The 23031-nt window shown below is 35.3% G+C and overlaps 2 protein-coding genes across 10 annotated transcripts; both read left to right on the top strand.

The window, feature by feature from the left end:
- Positions 1 to 5362: 5362 nt before the first annotated feature.
- LOC105420412 (SKP1-like protein 1B) lies at positions 5363 to 14663 on the top strand. Of its 2 annotated transcripts, none has more exons than XM_088858885.1 (2): positions 5363 to 6197; positions 14054 to 14663. In XM_088858885.1, the coding sequence occupies exons 1-2, from the start codon at positions 5742 to 5744 to the stop codon at positions 14057 to 14059; spliced, it is 462 nt and encodes a 153-aa protein (XP_088715011.1). In that variant the 5' UTR covers positions 5363 to 5741; the 3' UTR covers positions 14060 to 14663. The 2 variants fall into 2 exon arrangements, with proteins under 2 accessions (XP_088715011.1, XP_011622217.1); XM_011623915.3 differs by having other exon boundaries at positions 14029 to 14663.
- Positions 14613 to 22069, top strand: PUR5 (phosphoribosylformylglycinamidine cyclo-ligase, chloroplast / phosphoribosyl-aminoimidazole synthetase / AIR synthase (PUR5)). Of its 8 annotated transcripts, XM_088858883.1 has the most exons (10): positions 16360 to 16809; positions 16877 to 16966; positions 18119 to 18213; positions 18362 to 18463; positions 18544 to 18603; positions 19939 to 20111; positions 20376 to 20487; positions 20595 to 20753; positions 20943 to 21050; positions 21673 to 22069. In XM_088858883.1, the coding sequence occupies exons 2-10, from the start codon at positions 16924 to 16926 to the stop codon at positions 21829 to 21831; spliced, it is 1011 nt and encodes a 336-aa protein (XP_088715009.1). In that variant the 5' UTR covers positions 16360 to 16809; positions 16877 to 16923; the 3' UTR covers positions 21832 to 22069. The 8 variants fall into 8 exon arrangements, 5 of the variants coding, with proteins under 5 accessions (XP_088715007.1, XP_088715008.1, XP_006841462.1 ...); XR_016049783.1 differs by having other exon boundaries at positions 14613 to 16966; positions 19911 to 20111; XR_016049784.1 differs by having other exon boundaries at positions 14613 to 16966; positions 19911 to 20111; positions 20943 to 21177.
- Positions 22070 to 23031: the final 962 nt, after the last annotated feature.

Below are 23031 nucleotides of genomic sequence, written 5' to 3'. Positions count from 1 at the left end.
TGGTAGCATTTCAAATCGATATGATTTTTTCAAAATCGGACAGTTAATTTTTTTTTTTTTTTCGTTTTTAAAGTAATAAGGCTTAAATAGCGTTAAGCGCAAAAATTTTAACCCCTCGTCTATCCTAGCACTCTCTCTCTCTACTCTCACTCTATCTTCCTTCTCGCTTTTTATCTCTCTCTGCCAGCATCTCTCAATTCACTCTCTCTTACCCTCTTATCCATTTCAACTTCGCTTTTTCATATGCCCTAAATTTCTGGAGTTTTTTTAACAGGGTTTCGTATTTGTACGTCGTATAAACAATGAAGTTGGGTGAAACAAATTTTTGAGGTACACAAAATGAATTTAAACGTCATGTATCAATTTCCTATTTGTGTTTGTTTAATCTTTTTATTTAATATGAAATTTCTACATTTATTGCTAGTAGAGTGTATTAATTATAAGTAACTGCAATTTCATATCTTTCATATTGATCCTTATATCTAGATGCCCATTTTATGTTTTATTGAATCAATATCTCTATGTTTCATATGTATTATGAGAATTGAGTAATGCTACAATTTTTTATATTTAATTTTGCTTCTAGTATTTGGATGCACATTTTTTATGAAGACATTGAATCAATGTTGTGATGTTTTTTACGTTTATCAACATTTGGGTACCCTATGTATGGATTTGTTGCAAATTGTAATATTGACCAGTGGCTCACTAGATTTATCTGCACTATAATTTTTATATGTTGTCGCATATTCACTATCTTGTGAAATGGTTATTGCAAACTTTATGTTCTACCTGACATACTTCTTCTTTTCTTTTTTTTTTGAAAACTGATGTTTTCATTTTTTATGTAAAGCAAGCGGCCTAATGATTCAAACATTGGAGTGCTTCCTGTTACTATTTTTTATGTAAATCAAACAGCCTGATGTTCAAACCATCGGACCACATTCTGTTAAACTTTTCATGTAAATCAAGTGGCCCGATGGTTCGAACATCGAACCGCCTTCTGTTGAAATTTTTATGTGAATCAAGAGGTCTGATGATCAAACCATTTGAAATTTTCAAGCAAATCAAGCGGTCCAATGGTTTGAACATCGGACCACCTTATGTTGAAATTTTCAGGTAAATCAAGCAGTCCAATGTTCAAACCGTCGGACCACATTCTGTTGAACTTTTTACAAAAATCATGTGGTCCGATGGTTCGAACATCCATAATATTTCTTATAAAATACACATTCTAAATCATAAAATAGTAAGGAAAATTATTTCATACGGGGCTGGACTGCATTTCTACAATATGCGGTCCCAAGGTATAAAGCATCCATCTTAAAAAATGGATGCAAATATGTGGTCTATCTAAAAACAATTGAAACTCACAGTCCAATTGTTTTCTTAATAAAATTATTATTTTAATTTTCAAAATTTAATTATTTTTTCATATTCATGATCTCCATGTTAGAGATTACATGTATAAAAATTAGGTCAAAAAATCAATCTCAAAAATAGATTTTTAAGAGGTGACTCATTTCAAGATGGACTCATAGAAACCGTATAGAAATAGTAATCCAATTAATGAAGGAAAAGTATTTGGTGAGCCAGCAGACTCGCGTATTGATATGCGTCCCCCCCTTCAAAATTTTATGGTGACTATGATGATCGTAGATCTTGAATTTTTCTTATTTGAAAGATAAAGATAAAATTTGTTTTTCTTTTTTTCTCTGCATCTATTTTAGCTTTTAGTGGAGGTATTTTTTTTGACATCCATCTTAGAGATGGACATCTGATGCATAAGGAGACTCACAAATTTTAGTGAGTCGTTGACTCAAAATAACTAGATTCATTAATCAGTAACACACATCCTTCTCAATATGGATCAAGTTCAAGACAATCTGAGGTAAAAACTATAATGATAGCAGCCTTACTCTTTTTTTATGTGAAAATAGCCTAACTCAATATCCTCCATTAAATATTTCCCATAATCTTAATTTCGCTATAAAAGACAGCAAAAAAAAATGGATATGAACATTAGACTGAATTAAGAAAATGTGTTAGAGAATTGAACAATTCAATCTAGTAACAACTCTGCAACAAGTTGAGGAAACGCAGGAAAATCCAGCAAGAATTATACATTTGAAACATCAAAGCACAGATCTCTTTGACAAATTGAGCTTCTTCCATTTATCCCAACTTACATTACCCATCAATTCAAGAACTTTTATCTTACAACGCTAGAAGCCAAACATTTCTCTACAATCTTATCTGGTAATTTCTCGGCTTCTATCAAGCAAATCAGTTTCAAAAGCCATAAATAAGAGCATTATATGTGACGATTGTGGGTCGGACATTACAAGCTTGCATCAGGGAAAGTAAGTTCAGAGCTTCCTCAATTTCACCTTAGTCGCAAAGCCCAATGATCATTGTATTACAAGAATGTTAGACAAAAACCCTGCACATGTTGAGAGGAAAAAGCGTAAGCCCTGGTTTTGACAGTAGGCGAGTTGCTCACTTTCCTCAGAAAAACAGAGAAGTTAAGCTCGGATCGTTACTTCTTTCCTACTTTTCTTCTTCCCTTCAAGAAAACCAGCAGGTCATTTGTGGAGTGCACTACCGTGAAACAAGTTGTGCTCAATGTTCAGTAACTCGGGTTGGCAGACTTGGCCCTGGCCCAAGCCACGTTACTCAGATGAGTTCGAGTGGGCTCGGCCGAGAAGTATACATGTTGAAAACAAAAATTAAAAAAAAAAATTAAATATTTGAAAAAAAAAAAACTAAATATTTGAAAAAAAGAAAAAAAAAAGAAAAAAGAAAGAAAGAGGGGTGAATAGAAAGGGGACAGAGAGCATTTGGGAAGGGGAGAGAAAGAATGAGGAGCACTTTGAGAGATAGGAAAAAGATGAACAAAGGCTTTTGGTATTGGGAAAAGTTTATAAAGAGCCGAGGCTCTAAACAATCAAATATGAGCCTACCTCAAAAATTTCACTATAAGAGGTTGTTTTGATGCTCATATATCTTGAAATTGATCATCTCGACATCAAGATGAATGGACATGAGAAAAAAAATGGATTTCAAGTTTTGGAAATTGTCTATTTTGTAACGCATTTTGGATTGTCAATTTTCAAGTTTTCATAGATCTACCGATCGATATTATTTTTAAAGCTTTAAACTTTATAAATAAATATGAAAATATATTTTAAGGCTATCAGATTTCTAGTAGTAAAACCACATTTCTTAATGCTATTTGAAAGTAGGCTCTATATCTTCTCTTTACTTATTGTATGTTGGCCCATATCCTCAGCAGTCTCTCTAGTCTTTAGTCTCAGTGGGTCACATGATATGCTTGCTTGTGGGTCCCTTGAGCGTCGCCCATGCGTTGCACTATTGCACGGGCCTGGCGCACCCTTACCAATCCTAATTCAAATGTGTTATTTAGATCTCTCATGAATCTTATTTCAAATGTATAATTTTGATTTCTAATGGTTCCTAATTCAAATTCATTATTTTTTATCTCTTATGGATTAGAGGGAGTGAGAGAGCTATTGGAGTCACATGCCTTTATTTGTGGAAAAAAATCATTAAGATCAGTTCTAAAATTTTCAAAAATTACTGAAAATCTTTAAAAATAGTTTTTTGAGTTTAATTTTTTTAAAATTTTTAAAAATTGGGGCTGCTACATTATGTACTTCTATTATATTACAAAAATATGTGAATAATGTAATGTTGTATAAATATGTTAATATTGCAATGTCGTCTATTACATTTGGATGTCTATTGACCATTATACATATAAAAAAAACAGAGGTTACAATCAGCATGACCATTACATTCACATCACTGTAAAAAAAAAAAGAGGTTACAATCACCATGAATATATATACATGGTCTAAATTTGAGCATACAACCACTAAAATATATCATAATACCAAAATAAAAGGTGATAAGCTTATTTTGGGTTTTCATTTAAGCACAAGCAACTCTATAGGAAATAAAACCATTTACAGAGAGGAAAAATGATGAGGAACACTTCCTAAACAATAAAAAATTTAAAACAACGAGAATTGTTCTTGATATCGAAATACCTATGGTGATTGAACCAAAGGGGATTTCAAGGACAAGAGTTCTAAACCAAATTTCTGATTTCTCTGATACCTGACTTGGGTTTCTGATAAGAAATAGCCATATGTTAGTCTAATACAAAGCAATTTCAAATGGGTCATGCATAAGTTAAAGGGTGAGGTTTCTATAAGGTTGCAACCTTAAACAATTCAATTAAACTTTTATCATAACATGTAATTTTGTTATAAAAAATTCTTAGTATTATCTTAAAATCTATTTTCATACCTAATTAGAAAATTTTAAATTTCAAAAATGGTAAAAATCAAGTAGATCTATAAATATATGAAAATCTTGAAAATGGACGTTCTAGATAATGTGTTACAAGATGCACTATTTTTGTTTTTTTTTCATATTTATAGATCTCGATGTTGAGATGATTGATTAGAGGGCTTTTTCAACATTAAAACAATATTTCCGATAGATTTTTGAGGTGCATATGTGATTCTATATTTTAAGGTTGCAACCTTATATAAACGTTTTTTGTTTTTGGGTAAGCAGTGGGGGAGAAAGCCCCCTACTCGTTTTTCATTAATAAGTAAGAAATAAAAGGTTTACAACTTATTACCGTAAAACCCTAGAACAGAGCACTTGTGCCAAATCATGAGTTAAATGATCTAACAACGAATCCATAATTATTGCAAAATCCACCATAAATTTACTCGAGGACTTTTGCTTTTATTGACTTATGAATAAAGAATAGTTAGTAAAATTCGAACATGTCCACCCTTCAGGAATTTTATTGATCTTATAAGTTGGAAACATAATTGTGTTTAAGGTATGGAGATAGAGGAGCAAAAGCTCTCTAGCCTTTTATTCATTGCATCCATGGCTCTAAATATTTATCTACAATATGCTGTCCCAAAGTATAAAGCATTTATCTTAAAGATGGATGCAAATAAGTGGTCCATCTAAAAATAATTGAAACTAACGGTTCAAATGTATTTTTTCATAAAATTATTATTTTTATTTCTTAAAATTTATTTTGTTCGGACGGCTAGTCTTACACAGCACATTCAAGATCTCCATATCAGAGATTACATGTCCTTAAAAATTAGGTCTGAAAATCCATCTCAAAAATAAGATTAAGGGTCGACTCATTTCTACATGGGCAGAAACCGTGTCCAAAAAAATATCCTTACTTTATCTACACAAGCTTGAAAACGTGACGCATGTTAGTCCCACATCGGGCATGTAAGAAAGGAGAGGGGCCTCAATACACTATAAAACAGAAACCTCTATAGAGACGCCTTTAAAGCATACTTATGGCATTATCGATTCTTGGACAGTTGGCTAATAAAAGTGCCTTTGGAGCCTGAAGTAGTATACAGTATGCTCCCGCGGGAGGACTCTCTACACCAGACCTATGAAGCATACAAAATCAGTAACCTAAGGCTCCCTTAATGACGTAGTGGCCCAACCCATTGAATTAACCAGCCCTAACCTCATCTTCTCCATGCCCAAATCTGGAGGGAATTTATCTTCAAAACTTGGGGCAACCACTCTCTCTCTCTCTAGAGAGAGACAGAGAGAGAGAGGCTAGGGTTTCAATTTAAACATTAGATAGTGAGAAGCTCGAAGGCTAGGGTTTCAAATCTAGCATCGGGTTTTTTCGTTGTTCATGTTGCAGAAACATGAATGAGGAAAAGAAGGTGATCCTGAGGAGCTCAGAAGCCAAGGCCTTCGAGGTCGATGAGTGCGTGGCTATGGAATCACGGATGATCAAGGGCATCATCGAGGAAGGGATTACGGAGTTTGGGATCCCTCTCCCCAAGATTTCAAGCAAAATCCTTGCCATGATCATCGATTATTGTAAATTTCACGTTGAATCTAAAATGAAACTCAGGTCCTTGACCATGGACGCTTCTGAAAAGAAGTTGGAGAAGTTTTCTGATGAAATGGCTGAAATGGAAGGAACACGGAAGAAAAGGAAGGTACAGATTGATAAAGAGGAGATGCGCCAGAAATTTGCAGTGGATAGGGCCAAGAAGCTTCAAAAGAGCAGGGCTCAGAGGGCTTTGAAGGCGATCAATGTTTGGGATTCAAAATTTGTCAATGTTGATACTGATACACTTTATGATCTCATTGTGGTAAATTCTCTTTCCTTTTTTGTTATTGGATTTCACAGTTCCAAGTTTGCTTATTATTTCCTGTTTACTTGAATTGTGCCATATTGTTTCTTTCTTGCTATTCTTTTTATTGAGTTCTCTTTATCGTGTTTGTTGATTTTGTGATGCCAAATATGAAGATGAAAGCAAGTGATCTGTCTTACTTGATGCTTGTGAGCAGGGGTTTTTCTTTAAGTTCGGTATATTAATCCATAATTACCTGTTTATTTTACAATTGATTGATTGATTTGAAAGAGGGTTTCTGTTTTTGATGGCATGGAGGGTATTTGATTACATCTCTATGTGGATAAAAAAGGGTGTAATTCGGTATAGAAGAGCTTGTTGTAAGCGTGAGATGCTTCTTTGATGTCTAATGATGAATGTTGATTTCATGAAGGTGAAGTATCTTGATGTGGTAAAATAGTGAATTAACAGTATATTGATTGTTAAGGGATAGTTGTTATTGATTTTCTTTCGTTCATGTTCTCATGGTTCCTTCCTCATCCTCCTCTCCATTCTCTTTTTTCCCCCACTACTAAATTTTGTCAAAGAAACTGCCTATTGATGGAAAGAGAACTACTATTTCCCATTCCTGACTGTGGAACTTGACAGCTGAATATCTAGAATCAACTCGTCGGCATGGCCCAGTTCTCTTTATCTATCTATCCATCTATCTATTTATGTATCTACTTTAATGCAATTTAAGGAATTCTGCCACTATTCTTTTATTAGAAAGTTTTTTCGATTTGATTTGTAATTGAATCATCTATTGCTGATGGAATTCATTGGATACATTTCTTTGTTGTTAGATTCAATCATGTCACTGCTAATCAAGATAAAATTTCTTAGTAGTCTTTCGTATAATGACAAAAATTAATTACATATCTTATGACTTGCATTTACTCCCAACATGTTTCTGATTTGCAAAGTTATGAGGAATATCAATTCTGCCGTTTTATGTGCTACTTGGAATTCACTCAACTGTTTCTTGTGGCGATGAAGCTTCCTAGGAAGTCATAGTTAAGGACTCTGGTGTCGGAATCTCCACATACTCAGGAATGACAGAGCCTAATCCTATTGCATGCTTTGTCTTAACTTGGAAGATAGAGCCTATTGCTTAGTTTGCCATACCAACTATTCTACTGTTTATATGTTTTATGATCTATGCTTTTTATCCTATTTATTTTTTATTTTTATCTCAATCCCAGTTCCGAAGTTGTCCATGAGCTCTTTTATGTCTATTAAGGGAACTAACATTTGTCCTATTGAGCTTTTGCAAGATGATGTATAGAATCTAGCATTTGCCTCTCTGCAGAATGTCTCCTATTACTATGTGCACACTCCTTTCATGTGGATTTATTTTCTTAAGCATAAAGCAGATGTGTTTCCAATTTTTAAACAACTTAAGATGTTTTCTGAGTAATCTAGAACCACCAAGTTAAAATGTTCTGCAGAGATACTGGTAGTGAGTTTTCCTTGTTATTGTTGTCTGTTTTTTTTTTTTGAGGATGGTATCATAGAACAAATTCTTTGTCCTTATACTTTATGCTAAAGAGGCATCAAATGGAGTTCTACTTTCTAAGCACAACCAGAGAATCACAAACATGGTCCACACTTTTTATGATGTTTCACAGTTGAGATCCTAGCTGCTTATGAGTTGGACCTTTGACACAGCTGTTCATGTTATTAATTGGCTCTCACTTAATGTTTGTTGTAGTATCAGAGTGATTGGCTTGATTCCTAATTCCTCCCACTTGTTGAGTCAGTGTTTTAAACTGGAGTCAGCCCTCAAATCTGGTGGGGCCTGGGTCCAAGTCAAACTTGGTCAAGTTTCAAAACAATAATGCAGAAACCTTGGGAACCTGGTAAGACTCAGCTGGTTCCGTAAGTCTTTCACAAGGACCCGGGCTGGCATCCTGCCTGGTCTGAATGACTCGCTCGAGTTTGAGTCTGACTAGCGAGTTTTGAAACACTGGCTAAAATGTTCATACTGATAGCTGTCAATGCTACAAGGTATCCCATAAAGCTGAAGAGTTGTATGATTGGCTACAATCATTGCCGCATTGTCTGTTGCTGCCATGCTCCTTGTATTCCATCACCTTCCTGAGACTGGTTTCTATAGAGCCTCTAGCCTGTTACTTGAGCCTTAAAGGTAGTTTTAAGCTATGGGAGTCTCCTTTACCTTCCACAATTTTTTTACCAGTTGGGGCTCTCCTATGATAGAGACCATGACGATTTCGTGTCTTGCACGTGATGGCAAAGTGGTGGCTATTCCAATTGATGATGTTGATTATACTTTCACTTGGACATTAAGAGTCTCAGGTGGGTGCACAATGTAAAATGCCTGTCAAATGGGGATTATCATTTCAAGGCCAGAATAGTTGCTAATATCCGCATTCAGTTGCATAGAATGCACTACTGAGAAACCTTTTGCTCCATAATCAAGATGGGGATTACATTAACTGTTAAGGCCTTTTACGAGGAAACTAAGGGAAGAACAAGGAATAACTGCCTGTTTTCCATGAAGAAGATGCCTGAAGGTGAAGAAGTAATTTTTGCTAAAACATGCACAAAGGGCATTGTGATGGTTTCTGCAACATTCTCAAAATCAGAGCTTCTATTACAAGAGTAGCTGAGCCTGACAATTGATTGTCTTTGTTATCCAAAAATCTCTTTGTGGATGATGTCAAAGCTATACAATGAATATCAAAAACCTAAAGAGATATTGATACACAATTTAAGTGAACTGATGGATTTTCTTGGAGTTGAAAGATCTGTTTGTGACACATTGTTACTGCAGCACAATTTTGCCATGGTACTCCCTTATTTCCTAGCACCGATACATGGTTGGTGGTTTCTAGAAAATAATATCTAGTATGTGAGTGAGATTTATTTGTTGATTGGGTGCACCAGTTCATGCATAATCCTATGCATCTGATGTGTGATAAGCGAAATTTGATTGTGAAGGATATTGAAGGAACACTAAATGGTGGATCCATTTGTTAAAATTTGAGATGGTCAAATTTGGATGTGAGTTTTTATGTTTATTAAATTGGATTAGCACAGAAATCCTAGTACTTGAAGATCAGTAAGTGGGAGTTGTGTATTTTATTGGTTGCTTAGTATCTTGGAGTAGCAAGCAATAGAGACGTACCCTATTTGGTGCTGAGGTTCATTAGGGGGCTATGATTTCTAGTACTGTATAACTATCCTGGCTGACACTTCCTCACCTTTCATTGGCCACTTCAGGTCGTATTATGATTATCAAAATGACAGAAAATTATCAAGAGACTGTGTCTTCTATACCAGACGAAGGCATATTGAGATCGGTTATTGTTTTATCAAGAGAAAAGCAGAAAGTGGCAATATAATTCCAGATTATTTTTTATTTTTGAAGTGTCACTGTGCATATTTACGGAAGGCTTCTTAAGAGAGCATAGCCACCATTTTACCTGAGATAATAGTTTGCATAATGAGGCTATTTTGTTCACTCCTAGAATCTGACATCTTCTCTAAGGGTAACAAGGAGTGCCCCAAGGTATGCACACTATTCCATATAACATTGACATCAAAACAGAATGAGGTTATATTATTCACTCCTAGAATCTGACATCTTCTCTAAGGGTAACAAGGAGTGCCCTAAGGTATGCACACTATTTCGACATAACATTGACATTGAAACAGAATTCTTCCCTCAAAATATTCCATGTGGAGATGGCATAGGAAAGAGGGCTGGTGGGTAAGGGTAAATGGCGTTACCAATAGCTCTCTGGCCATTCTAGGAGCATCAATGATGGAACTTCTGTAGTTCCTTTAGTGGTGAAATGGTATGGAGGGTCCATTATGAGCTATTGGCTCTAATTCTAGAAACTGTCGTAGTTTTACCTTAATCAAATGGCTATTAGTAATTCCAATTTTTTTTTAAAAAAGAAGTAAAATTCTGTGACTGCTTACTAGACATTCTTACTCAATAGGTTTGTTCAAGTCATTCTGAAGTTTGAACAACCCAAAATATACATGCATATGTGTGCATGTTTGCATGGATCTATATATGCACATAAATGCCAATACCCCACACCCTCCATCACTCTAGTGAAGCACCTCTCTTTTTGGGTAGGTAACTGTTGTTTAGCTTATAGAGAGAGATAGGAAGATGAGAATGAGCACAAGAGAGACTGGTAGAACAAGGCTAACAAGAGGGAGAATTAGGCATTTAGTCCTCATCGAACAAACCTGGCAAAGTTTCATAAATCTTTGAATTCAGCAAGGTAGTACAAAGGTAACCCCTTATCTAGCAGTTAGAAGGTAACTCCTATTTGGCTGGCTTGGACATTCTTCCACTATGAGCAGCACTTAGGACAACTTTGGTGGGTCAATGAATGTCACATCCCAAGTTGTGTAATACTAACATTCTTGAGGTGTGACAGTCTATCTTTAACAAATCGAAATTTCTTTTATATATTGCACAAGACTGTCTGATTTTCCATTCAGAAAATTTCAAAATTGTACAAAATCTATTACAACTTATATTAACATGAAGGTCCATATATATACATCTTTGATAGGACAAAAGTTACAATGGTAAGTTTAACTGTGACTACAAACTTTTCTATAGCTACTTCTGTTGTACTTTCGAACAATAAGGCTGCAATTTATTCTGAAAAGAATTCACAATAATTTGATGAGTTTGGCTACTCAGTAAGTGACCATCATAATCCTTAAAAATAATCATGGTTGACAAATGTAGCTATTTTTTGAAAGAAGGCATATTGAAATAATATGAGGAAAAGCATACAAGGAGAACTATTCTGAATTCTTCAATAGAAATATACAGTTTTGACATAATTTCAAAGATTTGGATACATATTGAACAATATGAAGAACACAATTTCAAAGATTTGAATACATATTGAACAATATGAAGAACACAATTTCATATAATTCAAAAGTTTTTTAAATACCTTACCGACGTCCCAAGTAGCTCACTTATATACCCCACCAGTGTCTTGGATGGGTCCACTTAATCCCTACCGACGTATTGCATAGGTCCACTTATATCTCACCAGCATCCCGGATAAGTCCATTTATTCCCTACTGGCGTACCGGATATGTCCACTTATATCTCACCGGCGTACTGAATGAGTCTATTTATTCCCTACCGGCGTACCGAATAGGTCTACTTATATCGCACCGGTGTACCAGATGAGTCCACTTATTCCTTACCAGTGTACTGGATAGATCCACTTGTATCTTTAAAATATCTCAGAAACTCTTTATCACTAAATATTAGGAAACAATAATATTGAATATTCAAAATATTCTTGAAATCATTAACATGAATTCACATGAAGCAATCTATAGCAATCACTTTCACTAATATTTCTATAAATAACCAGTCAAATATTTTGGGCTCAATTTCTTAAATATGGTTTCAAAAAGGTAGTAGTTCTAAGAGACATTCTTAAAAATTGAAATTTAACATGATAAGCAGGCTATTGACAATAGAAGAATTCTTATAGAAATCCAGAGTTAAATGCTAAATTTTCAACTTTAAAAAATTCCTAATGATAGACGAAAATATTACAATTTAATTAAATGCAGAAATACTAGTTTTCATAATCTTACGTACATGTAAAATTTATAGTGTCTAAAATTTATAACAATAGACAGAACTATTATAATTTTATTTATGGGAAAATAAGGTCACTTACACATAGAACTTACGGTATCTAAAATTCATAACAATAGACGATTATCACAATTTTATTAAAAACGAAAATACCAGTTTTCAAATAATTAGTTTACAGGAAAATAAGGTCACTTACTTATACAACACTCTGAGATGGATGTGTTGCTATCGCTACCAGAGTAAGACCGGGATTACTGATGTTCAGCTAAAGGTATGGGAAGAGAGAGACCAAATGAGTTTATGTATGGGGAGAGGGAGCATAAAAAAAAAATGTTCATATTTAAGGAGAGAAAAATATTATATTCTTATGAGAGAAATAATATATAATTATTTTATGAGAACCTTATGAGAGAGAGAACCTATTATGAGGTCTTTATGAGAGAGAAAAATATTATATAATTATTTTTATTAGAATATTATAAGAGAGAAAAATCATTTGTTATGAGAGGATCATTATGAGAATAATATTATTTTTATGAAAGCATTATGATAATAATATTATTTTTATGAAAGCATTATGATAATAATAATATTTTTATGAGAATATTATGAGAGAGAAAAATCATTTGTTATGAGAGAATCATTACGAGAGACATAAAAACTATTTGTTATAAGAGAGAGCATGAGGAGAGAGGAAAAAGTCATTAAGAGAGAGAATAAGGACTTACATATGGGAGGAGAGAGAAAGGGAAATTGTGATGGGCTAATGATGGGCCTATGAGGGTTATTTGTAAGTGAAGAGGATCAATTTTCATTTGACACATGTCAAACATGTATCTTTTTTCTTACTTACATATGTGCCACCTCATGACACATCATTATCTTATAATAATACTTTATGACATATCATCTTCTTAACACATCACTATCTCATAATAATACTTAATGACACATCATCTTCTTATAATGACACCTTATGATACATCACTTTATATTTAATTATCTTAACTTAATTAAAACAAACGTGAAAAGGGAAAGTTTAGGGTGGTCCCATGGTGCATGCATAACATAGTGAACTATTATTCAAAATTATCAGTATTTTATATTATTATTATTATTATTATTTTTCAGTTCCCAAAATATTTAGGGTCATCATTGTCAAACTCTGTTTGGTCAGTTCTAACGGGCATTATAAATCAGCGGAGTTTGATTGGCTCAAGTTTTTTAATAAGTTTGTGGGCAAGCAGTGCAAGTTGTCTCGGTTGACCTTAGGGCTGCAAGTTAAAATACCATTATGTTAACTATATTTTCAAAATTAGTGAAGGCATTGTTACTGATCCCCATTAAAAATAAAAGGATAGTTACTCTAGTCTTGTGGCGAATTTTGATATTACAATGATTGCAGCTTCTGATGAGTTTCTTGAGATTGTTCTGGAATGTGTGTTAAAGTTTGCATGTCAGTGGGAATTTGCAAAATGAATGAAATACTCATCCATCTGAATGTCTGATTCGTGAAAGTGAACTGTAGTTGTTTCTTATATATAAATGAGATGTTATCTGATTGATGATATGCGAATCGGAAGAGAAAAAAGGTCCTGATGATACGATGTGAAGGATTTAAAACAGGAATAGTAGAGAGAAGGCATGCTATGTGATTCCTGCTCGATAAAACTATTTTGGTTCTTTTACAAGTGATAATTCACTCTAGAGATATATATCTTTGCAAAAACGATGGTTCAATTAGGTAATCTAGACTAACTTGGATAGTTGGATGCTGTTTCATAGTCATAGCTGTATAATTTGTTTGTTCTAATATTTTAAAGGGATTGTATGCAGTAAGACCAATTGCCTTTGGTAAAAGAAGTTTTAGAATCATCCTTAGCCATCATATTTGAAATCGGGTGGCTAGGAGTGTGTTATTTCTATGCACATAGTCTGAGAAGAATTTCCTCAGATTTTAAGCACCACACCCCAAGCCACCTAATTTGAAGGCTTTTACAAAAGGTTGCCGGTCTTATAGTGTACTATCCCTATTTAAAAAAAGAAATCCCCTTGGACAAGTGGGAATTCTGCCTGGATTATTTCTTAATGCTGAACATTCTATACAATTATATTTAATTAATTTATATTAAGTGGTTTACTCTTTTATTTGTAGAAAATCATTTATTGTTTATTTGTATTCAGGCTGCGAATTTTCTTGATATACCAGATTTGATGGATCTGGCTTGCCAAACTGCGGCGAATATGATTAAGGGGAAGACTCCTGAAGAGATTCGAAAGACGTTCAACATTGAGAATGATTTCACTGCAGAGGAAGAGGAAGCGATGAGGGATGACAGAGAGGGCCTTTTTGACTAAGGGTGGTGGAAGCCATTTCAGATATTCTTCTCTTTCTAATCATGCCATGGTGGCCTTAGAAAATTCGCAGCAATAGTAGAATTATTAGTCATTATGCTGAATTTGCGTAGACCATTTTTACTACCGTGTATATTGGTGATCATCATTCATTTGCTTTTGTAAATAGGCTTGGGTCTCAGTGCCTGCCATAATTGTTGCCCATGGTTCATCTGCTTTTATAACTCCACTAGAGTCCTGAAGCGATGCCCCCTCTCTCAATTGGAGGAGCTTGTCTATGCCAAGTGTGTGCATGTGTGCATGTATAGTGAAAGGAAAGTGTGTGTACATGCAAAGGCATGCACAGATGTGCTTATGATTGGGGTTCAAGTACAGTTGGTTGATGAGAATGCACACCAAGAAGGCAAAAATGAAAATAACAACATGTAGCTTCTTCTGGATTAGATAATATTTTGATGGATCAAGCTCCGACTATTTTGGATTTTCAAGCATTTGAATAATGTTGACATGTTTCCGATGGTTTACATAGATTGGTATGGTTTTCTATAATAGATAGTTCGGCATATCTGTGGTTTCTCCCATGAACATCTGAGAATACAGAACACTGCCTCAACAGGGAAGCCAATCTAAGTCACCAAAGCCAATCTAAGTGCATTAAAAACATTAGGCAGTGTAGGGAAGCCAATCCATTGTTCGGGGAATAGATGTATGAGCATGGAGATTTTCAGGCCCTGTTTGCATGGCTTGACAACTCCACAGAGCAAGGGAGTTATTTATAAATGGGGTTTGAGTGGGATAGAGTACATTTTGCATTTCACAAGGTTTAGGTGGCTCTTAGTTGATAGCAGGTTCACAAATGGGACGTATCGATGAATAGTGCGTTAGAACAAGCTGGGCCCTTTGTCATTCCTAAAGGAAAAAAAAAAGAAAAAGACCCTGTACCCCAAATTTAGTCCTCCTAAAGGGCGCCAAGGTGTATGACCCATGTATAGTTATCATGGGGAATGTAGAGAGATGGTTGAGTTCTATTTAAACCGAAGTATACTGTGATTCTTACGATATTGGTAACTATGTGGTAACGAGGGCCATTAGTGGATGCACCATTCATGTTTTGGTGGGCCCTCTCTCCTCTCCCTTTGTAGTCCTCCAACCCATCCCATGGGATGGTGATGAGCTTATGAGTAAAAATTGTTGCTATAACGAGTCGAATCATGATCCATGCTTCATGGCATATGTCCCTTCAAAGTTAAAAGGGAAAATATTTATTTTACATAATCATTAATGGGCTAAATGATTCTAATTAACATTTAAAAGACTACCTTCTATTTTCATTTGACTTATCAAAAAAATCATAAAATATTTTCAAATTACCCTTGTTTAGGGTTAGGATGTTTGAACAATCAAAAACATTTTAATAATTTGGGCCCAAAAGGGTCTTACCAAATAATAAAGGGTGAGGTTTTTATAAGGCTGCCTATTTATACCGCACACCTATAAAATTTACTTAGCGATGTCGTTTTAGTATCGAAAACGTTTTGATGGCTTCAAAATATTTTTTCATCCTAAGTTATAAAATTTTTGAAAGTACAGATTGAATAGATCAAGAAACACTTGAAAATATTGAAAATATACAGTCTAGATAACTTATTAAAAGATGTATTATTTATTGGACTTCGGAATTTTTTTTTTTTCATGTACATTTATCTCAATGTCGAGATGATCAAATGGAGGGTTCTCCTATGCCGGAGGATTTTGAGGTTCACCTTACTTCAACAGTAGATCCGGATTGAAAATCATCGGGTTTTAAATCACGGTGTTTTTATGAGTTGGTCCATTGCCTTCTCCCAATTCTAGTAGGAAAAAGTTTATATAGAGTTGAGTCTCAATCAAATTAGAGCCCATCTATAAAATTTTATTAGAAGAGGTTGTTTTGATGCTCAAATATCCTCAAATTGATTATCTCGACATCAAGGTGCATGGACATGAGAAAAAAAAATAGATTTCAAGTTTTTGGATGGTCAATTTTCAAGATTTTTTAATTTTCGTAGATTTATTCGATCTATACTATTTTTTAAGCTTTAAATTTTAATTAAAAATAAAAATATATTTTAAAGCTATCACAAAAATTTCCAATATTGAAACCACATCGATCGGGCACCTTTGAGTGCACTTTACTTTGATTGTTTAGAGCCTCGACTCTAAACAAACCGCATTCTAAAAACAGCGAGAGAGGGAGAGAGCGAGTTCGAAAATGAAGGGGGCGTTTTCTCTTGGCGCCTCTCTTAATTTTCTCGCTTTTTATAGTTTGCTCTACTGGAAGAGTGACTAAAAATCTCTGATCTCATTTCGGGTTTCGGCATCATAAGAGCGTTTTGCAGCATATTTTGGCCCCGCATTTTCTCTCTCGAAAACCCTAAACTCTAGCACGAATTTTGGTCACTTCAGCTCAAAAAACCATCTCTGAACCATAAAGGGACTTGTTTGGCCATGGCTCTTGGAGCTAAGTCTTTGTTCTTCAGTGGCATCTCTCTGCAAAAAACCCAGCTAAACCAGAAAAGCTTCATTCAAAACCCTCTCTTTCATCGAAAGCTCTCCATGGGCCAAAAAACAGTGCGTAATTCTCCTTCTCTCTATGTAATTGCAAGTGAAAGCAAAGGTCTCACGTACAAAGATGCAGGGGTAGACATTGATGCTGGTACAGAGCTTGTTCGAAGAATTGCGAAAATGGCGCCTGGTATTGGTGGCTTTGGTGGTCTTTTCCCTCTAGGTTTGTCTCTTTTCTGCCCTAATTTTCTTCTTTTTTTTTTGTTGCTAGATTCCCTTGCTGTCGTGTCTCTTATCTTCTGGTCATCGGGGCTTTTCATGGATTCTTATGCATCCCTCAAGGCTTGCTTGGATGTTGTTGTGCCTTTTTCTCTCGGGTTTCTTTTAGTTTTCCATTTGATTGTATTTTCCTTCTTCTTTATGTTTGTTGATTGATTGTATGGTTTTGGTTCCTTTTAATCTAGATTTGTTATGCTTTATATTATATTGTCTCAATGGTGACAACACAAGTGTGCTTTTCTTTTTATAAAAAAAAAAATTTTCTTTTCTATTCTGTTTTGTGCTTATTCTTTTTTAGGGTTTAGGCATGCTATCATTATTTTCAATTCTCAATGGTTTGGGTGGTTATGATTTTGCGTGAATTTTTAGCATTTGATTTTGTTCCTTGAAAGTGTTATTTATGTAATGTTTGTTTTTGATAGAAATCAATTGGTTTTCAAAAATTTAGTTTATGTGGAGAGCACAGTGATTCAGGGGTTTCTGTTGATGTTGTGAAACTTTGTATGACTATGAGTAATGAAGGCTCCTGTATGGGTAGTTTATGCCTTATGATCCATAATTTTCATTCCCCTTCATACTAAGCTACCCTTTCTCATTTAGGTTTGTGTGCAAAATATTTCAACTTCAAAGTTACATATAAAAGAAGAAAGCTTCTAAGAAATAGACTTGTACCATTAGAATAGTTTCTTCACTTTTTGGGAACTTAGTACCATTAGCCTGTGTGGTGCCTGCATGTTATGCACCCATATAGAGATGTTATGGTGAATTAGTGATCCCATTTATTGAAATTTACGACTTGTTTTGAAAAATTTAGGTAATTTTGCCAAAATTCCAAGCAAACTTATTGTTGCAGTTACAGAAAAAATACATATGGGATGGGGCTCTTTACTATTGTGGTTTTTCCTTGAGCCTTCCTTCTTAATCCCCTCTCCTATTGCTTCGAATTTTACGTCTTTTTTTTTATTTTTGTTGGGGTGGGGGGGGGGCACTAAACATATCATCCCTGTGATGTTTGTGCCACTGTAAGATGAACAGGGAAATTTTCTTAGTTTTGATTAAATATTATGAGGAATCATTATTTCTCTTCCATGAGCAGGTGATTCCTACCTTGTGGCTGGTACCGATGGTGTTGGGACAAAGCTGAAGCTTGCCTTTGAAACTGGCATCCATGACACAATTGGTGTTGATCTGGTATGTACACTGGTTCTGGATTTTTTTTTTTTTTTTTTTTTTCTTTCTTGACTTCTTACTTTCTCTTTTTTCCTGAGTGTGTTAACACCTTTTATCGGAATAATAAAAAATTTGAGCTTGTCATCAGTATGAGTATGTACTTTGTCAGGTAGCAATGAGTGTGAACGACATTGTGACTTCTGGAGCAAAGCCACTATTTTTCCTTGATTATTTTGCTACCAGTCACCTTGATGTTGATCTAGCTGAAAAGGTACTATATCATATTCAAAGTTGTTTAGATAATTCTTATTGAATACTCTTGGATGAGATCTTAGTGTCTTTGTGTTTTAGGTGATAAGAGGGATAGTTGATGGATGTCAACAATCAGACTGCACGCTTTTAGGGGGAGAGGTACTTCCTTGCTGATGCATGAAACTAAACTTTACTTTCTTATACATTGCTTCCAGTTATTTACGTAGTGGCTATCTTTTGGATGATAATTTATTGTTCTCTTAGAGGGTTCTTTCTCTCCTTTACTTCCTTATGGAGCAATATTGTGATTTGCTCATGCTGGTCCATTTTTCTCCATAATGTACTGGTCTATTTTTTAACTCTTAAAAGTGGTAGTTGTGGTGGCAGGTTTCACCTGATTTTCCTTGTTTTTCGTATTCTTTGTTATCATCATCATCATCCAAGCCTTATCCCAATTATTTGGGGTCGGCTATATGAATCCTGTTCTTCCAATAGGTTCACGATCCATGGTAAGATGTGGCAAAGTTTTACACTGGCTGCTGACTTAACGAAACCCACCTCCTTTTCCCGGCCTTGGGGTGGGTTTAGTGAAAGTTTAAGGTCCTCACCCCAATTAGACCATTTTCTATTCTTTCTTATGTTAGAAAGAATCAAGATGCTCTTATTTATGAATCCAACTATTCAGTCTTTTTACAATTATGGATCCAACTTTTGGAAATGCTTTTTGTTTATGCTTTTTGCATTTGATTTACTTTCTATATGTATTATTTAACTAGCTGTAATTATATATTGACTACATTCAGCTTGGAATTAGGTTTTACCTATTCCGTTGCTGACTTTTAAAGCAGGATTTATTGGGGCTGTTTTGATAGTGCATGTGCTATGCCAAACTCATGAATACGTGATCTGCTTTATGGTTGGTTGCACTGCTGTAAAAGTACAAGCTATTGTGTCATAGAACTTTAGCATATGTGCACGTTTTGTGATACCTGCTTGACTTGTTATAGCAGCCAATATTCATGATACAGAGACCTGATACTCTTTCATGGGTTCTTATTTTCTGAATGGTTTACCTCTTTTACAATGAAGGTATGTTTTACCTCTTTTACAATGAAGTTATGTAACTATCTTGTTGCTGCAATTAAAGCTTCTGAAAAGTTAATTGCCGAGCGAATTTATAAAAAAGGGTAGAAATCCAGTTACTTAGGTATACTGCATGTGGCAATGATATCCTTGTGTTTATTTCTGGCTGTGGAAATGATTTCCATGAAGAAGTGAAAAATGTAATCAAGTTCAAGTTTGTAAAGGGTTGGAGTTCCCCCATTTGTGGTTGCTGTGAGAGAATATGTTCATTTAACTCGTAGTTTTGTAATTTTAAATCGCATTTGAAGTAGTGACATCAATAAATATTATTTGATTATCAATATTAATGCTATTACTGATATTAGCTTCGTTATCTATAAAAGGAATCGGATTTTAACATTTTGCAAGCAGACTGCAGAAATGCCGGATTTCTATGTGGAAGGAGAGTATGACCTTAGTGGGTTTGCCGTTGGTATTGTTGGAAAGAACTCAGTGGTTGATGGGAAATCCATTGTGGCCGGAGATGTTCTTATTGGCCTTCCATCCAGTGGAGTCCATTCTAATGGGTTTTCACTTGTTAGAAAGTAAGTTATTGCCCAAATAAAAATGCACATTCTAAAATATCACCTCTCGTAAATTATATTACCAGCTTTTTTCTTTTGTTATTAATGCCTATCATCGACCATGCATATTTCTTAGCTGAAAACTTATACTTCAAGCTAGTCATCTCTTGGTTTCCAGTAGTGTATTTGTTCTTGCTCTGCGGATTTCTGAGCAATAATTGATTTTCAGTTCTTCCAGGCACATTTAATTTCTACTGTTCTAAGGTTCTTAATGATGTTAAACAGGGTTTTGGCTCAAAGTGGTCTCTCTTTAAAGGATTCACTTCCTGGTAATGGTCTCCAGGCCATCACACTGGGAGAAGCTTTAATGGCCCCAACTGTCATCTATGTCAAAGAGGTTCTCTATGCTCCACCGTTAATCACTTTTCTTTTTCTTTTTCAAAATTATTTTCAGCTAAGACACTTTGGCTTGAAGAGTATGTAAAATTGACTATTGGTTGACAGGTGCTTGACATAATTAGTAAAGGAGGTGTGAAAGGGATCGCCCACATAACTGGTGGTGGATTCACTGACAATATTCCGAGAGTCTTTCCGAAAGGTCTAGGTGCTGCAATTGACAAAGGCTCTTGGGAAGTCCCTGCCATTTTCAACTGGATCCAGGAGGTATATGAGCTCAATTCCAAATCCCTTAATAGTACCAATAAATTATAGAGTTGTTGAAGATGTTACTGTGGTTAGCTTGCTGTTATATGTTATGTGCATTTAAAGGAATGTGAATACTAGTGATCGACTGTATGGGCTGCAGTAGATAGATTATTGGTAAGATAATCTTTGCATGGGATTTGTCATCAGGGTACATATATGATTGGACACCTTGCACGGTTTTTACACTCTCCCTGGAACACCTGTAATCATACGCAACCCCTACTGCCCCTCCCCCTGGGCCTCCGTCGCCTCCAGGTCAAACCCACCCCGCCTTCGATCTCTCTCTTGGGTGTCTGTGTGCAGTGTTTTTTTACCCCAAAAAGAGTAAAGCAGTAGTAAAGTGGATATTCTACAAATTGGGTGGGGTTCCGAATAATCCATGGTAATTTGACTTGTTTAGTCATATGCATGCCCATTGCATCACTAATATTTGTAGGATGAGGTTTTGGTAAGGTCACTACTTCACAAAGTTTGGCAAGGCTGTACCTCAAAGCCCTGCCCAGAAAACCAGACATAGCATCAAAAACCCCTTGTGATGGGCTTATAATCCATTTCAGCCCGTCGCTGTGGATTTTGAAGCTTGAAAAATTTTGCACATCCAACAAATCTGTAAATACTAGAAATTGAGGGCTTAGAAAAGATGTTGCAAGATGGACTATTTTCAGGCTAGAAATCTATCCTTTTTTCCATATCTATGATCATTGAGGTAGAAATGATTGATTGCAAGGTTCCTAACATCAAAACCCTTTAGTGAGATTTTCAGGTTCAACCATAAAACCACAGCTTTACGAAGAATATCTTCCATACTTGTACAGTCCACTTATGTTGATATATGAAGGAATAGAAAATTAACTGACATTCGAAATTGGTTTTGTAGTCTGGAGGAATCGAGGAATCGGAGATGAGGCGAACATTCAATATGGGCATAGGGATGGTCCTTGTTGTAAGCAAGGAGGCCTCGAACCAGATATTAGTCGAACACAAGGCATACCTTATCGGTAATGTTGTGGAAGGTGAAGGAGTGATGTATCATTGATCTGTGTCTGTGTGGGGTAACAATTTTTGGCTTCTGTGTCCCCATGCCTCATAATGTGTCATTGAGCTGAGATATACAACAAGTGCTAAATGATGAGTGTATATTTATTTCTCTATTGAATTTAAGGAAGCTGTGTTGCTTGGAAAGTGCATATCTGTGTTGGTATTCTTATCAAATTGTGGGTGTAAACACATCCTTTTGGAATAATAGTAGCCCAGCAGTGTGGATTCAATCTTGACATGTTCAACGACCAATGTGTATGGGTACTGTTTGCGTATTGTCTTTTGCTGGTTTTTTTTTTTTGGTCCTTTTTTGAGGTTAACATACTATCAAAATGTCATGTTAAATAAACTTATATAAAAAATATTCAAATTAAAAAAAGAATCAAATTCAAAATAATATAATAAATTTATATTATATAGAATAACCGGTCCAACAGTCAAAACGGAAGCAGAAATTAAACAAGTGAGTAACCGAGTATCATTCCTGAGTGCTCACAAATCAATTTCAGTGAACAAATTTGGAGAAAGATGATCAACTCGTGTAGGTAATTCGGCAACTACTAGAGCTGTCGAAATCAGTTCCACACTGAAAACCTCGAGCAAGGTGGATACTCACGAATACTTGTACAAATGCAGTATGATGAGCAGTTCAAGGTCAGACTTGTTCTCGCAAAGTTCTTTATCTCCTAGGGTTGGATCTTTATGTAGAATTTAAATGGGAGAGTAATTGTACTCTCTCCTCCCTCAATAAGAGCTCTCACACTTTTTGTCACGGGTGTTGTGTATGTAAAGACCTCCACCCCCTCTTCTTTTCATAATGAAAGAAGGGCCTCTCATTTATGAGGAGTTTTCCAGTTTTAAGTTAAAATAAAAAACAACTCAAGTTTTAAGTTAAAATTTTGATGGTAGTTTAGTTAGGAATCCAGGTTGTACCGGGATGGCGGTTTGGTGCGAAACTCATAAGGACATGTATTACTTTCTTTCGGTCCATACTGCGGATAACGCAGAGTTTTGTGTGCGTATTGTGGAAGGTGAACCCCTAAATATAATTAACTGGTACAATAAAAAGAGCTAATTGGCGTGGAGACTGTTGTCAGTATGGGGCTCAAGTGTTGGATATACGTAGAGGGATGGGACTCGCTTTTCAGCATGTGTATAGGGCTACCACTGGAGTTGTTGCTTTGGACTCTTTAGAGGT

This window comes from Amborella trichopoda, chromosome 2 (assembly GCF_054954075.1).
Source record: "Amborella trichopoda isolate Santa Cruz 75 chromosome 2, AtrichopodaSantaCruz75HAP2 v2.0, whole genome shotgun sequence".
NCBI classification, from domain to species: Eukaryota; Viridiplantae; Streptophyta; class Magnoliopsida; order Amborellales; family Amborellaceae; genus Amborella; species Amborella trichopoda.
Note: the sequence above shows the minus strand (reverse complement) of the source record. Positions and strands in the feature narration are given on the sequence as shown.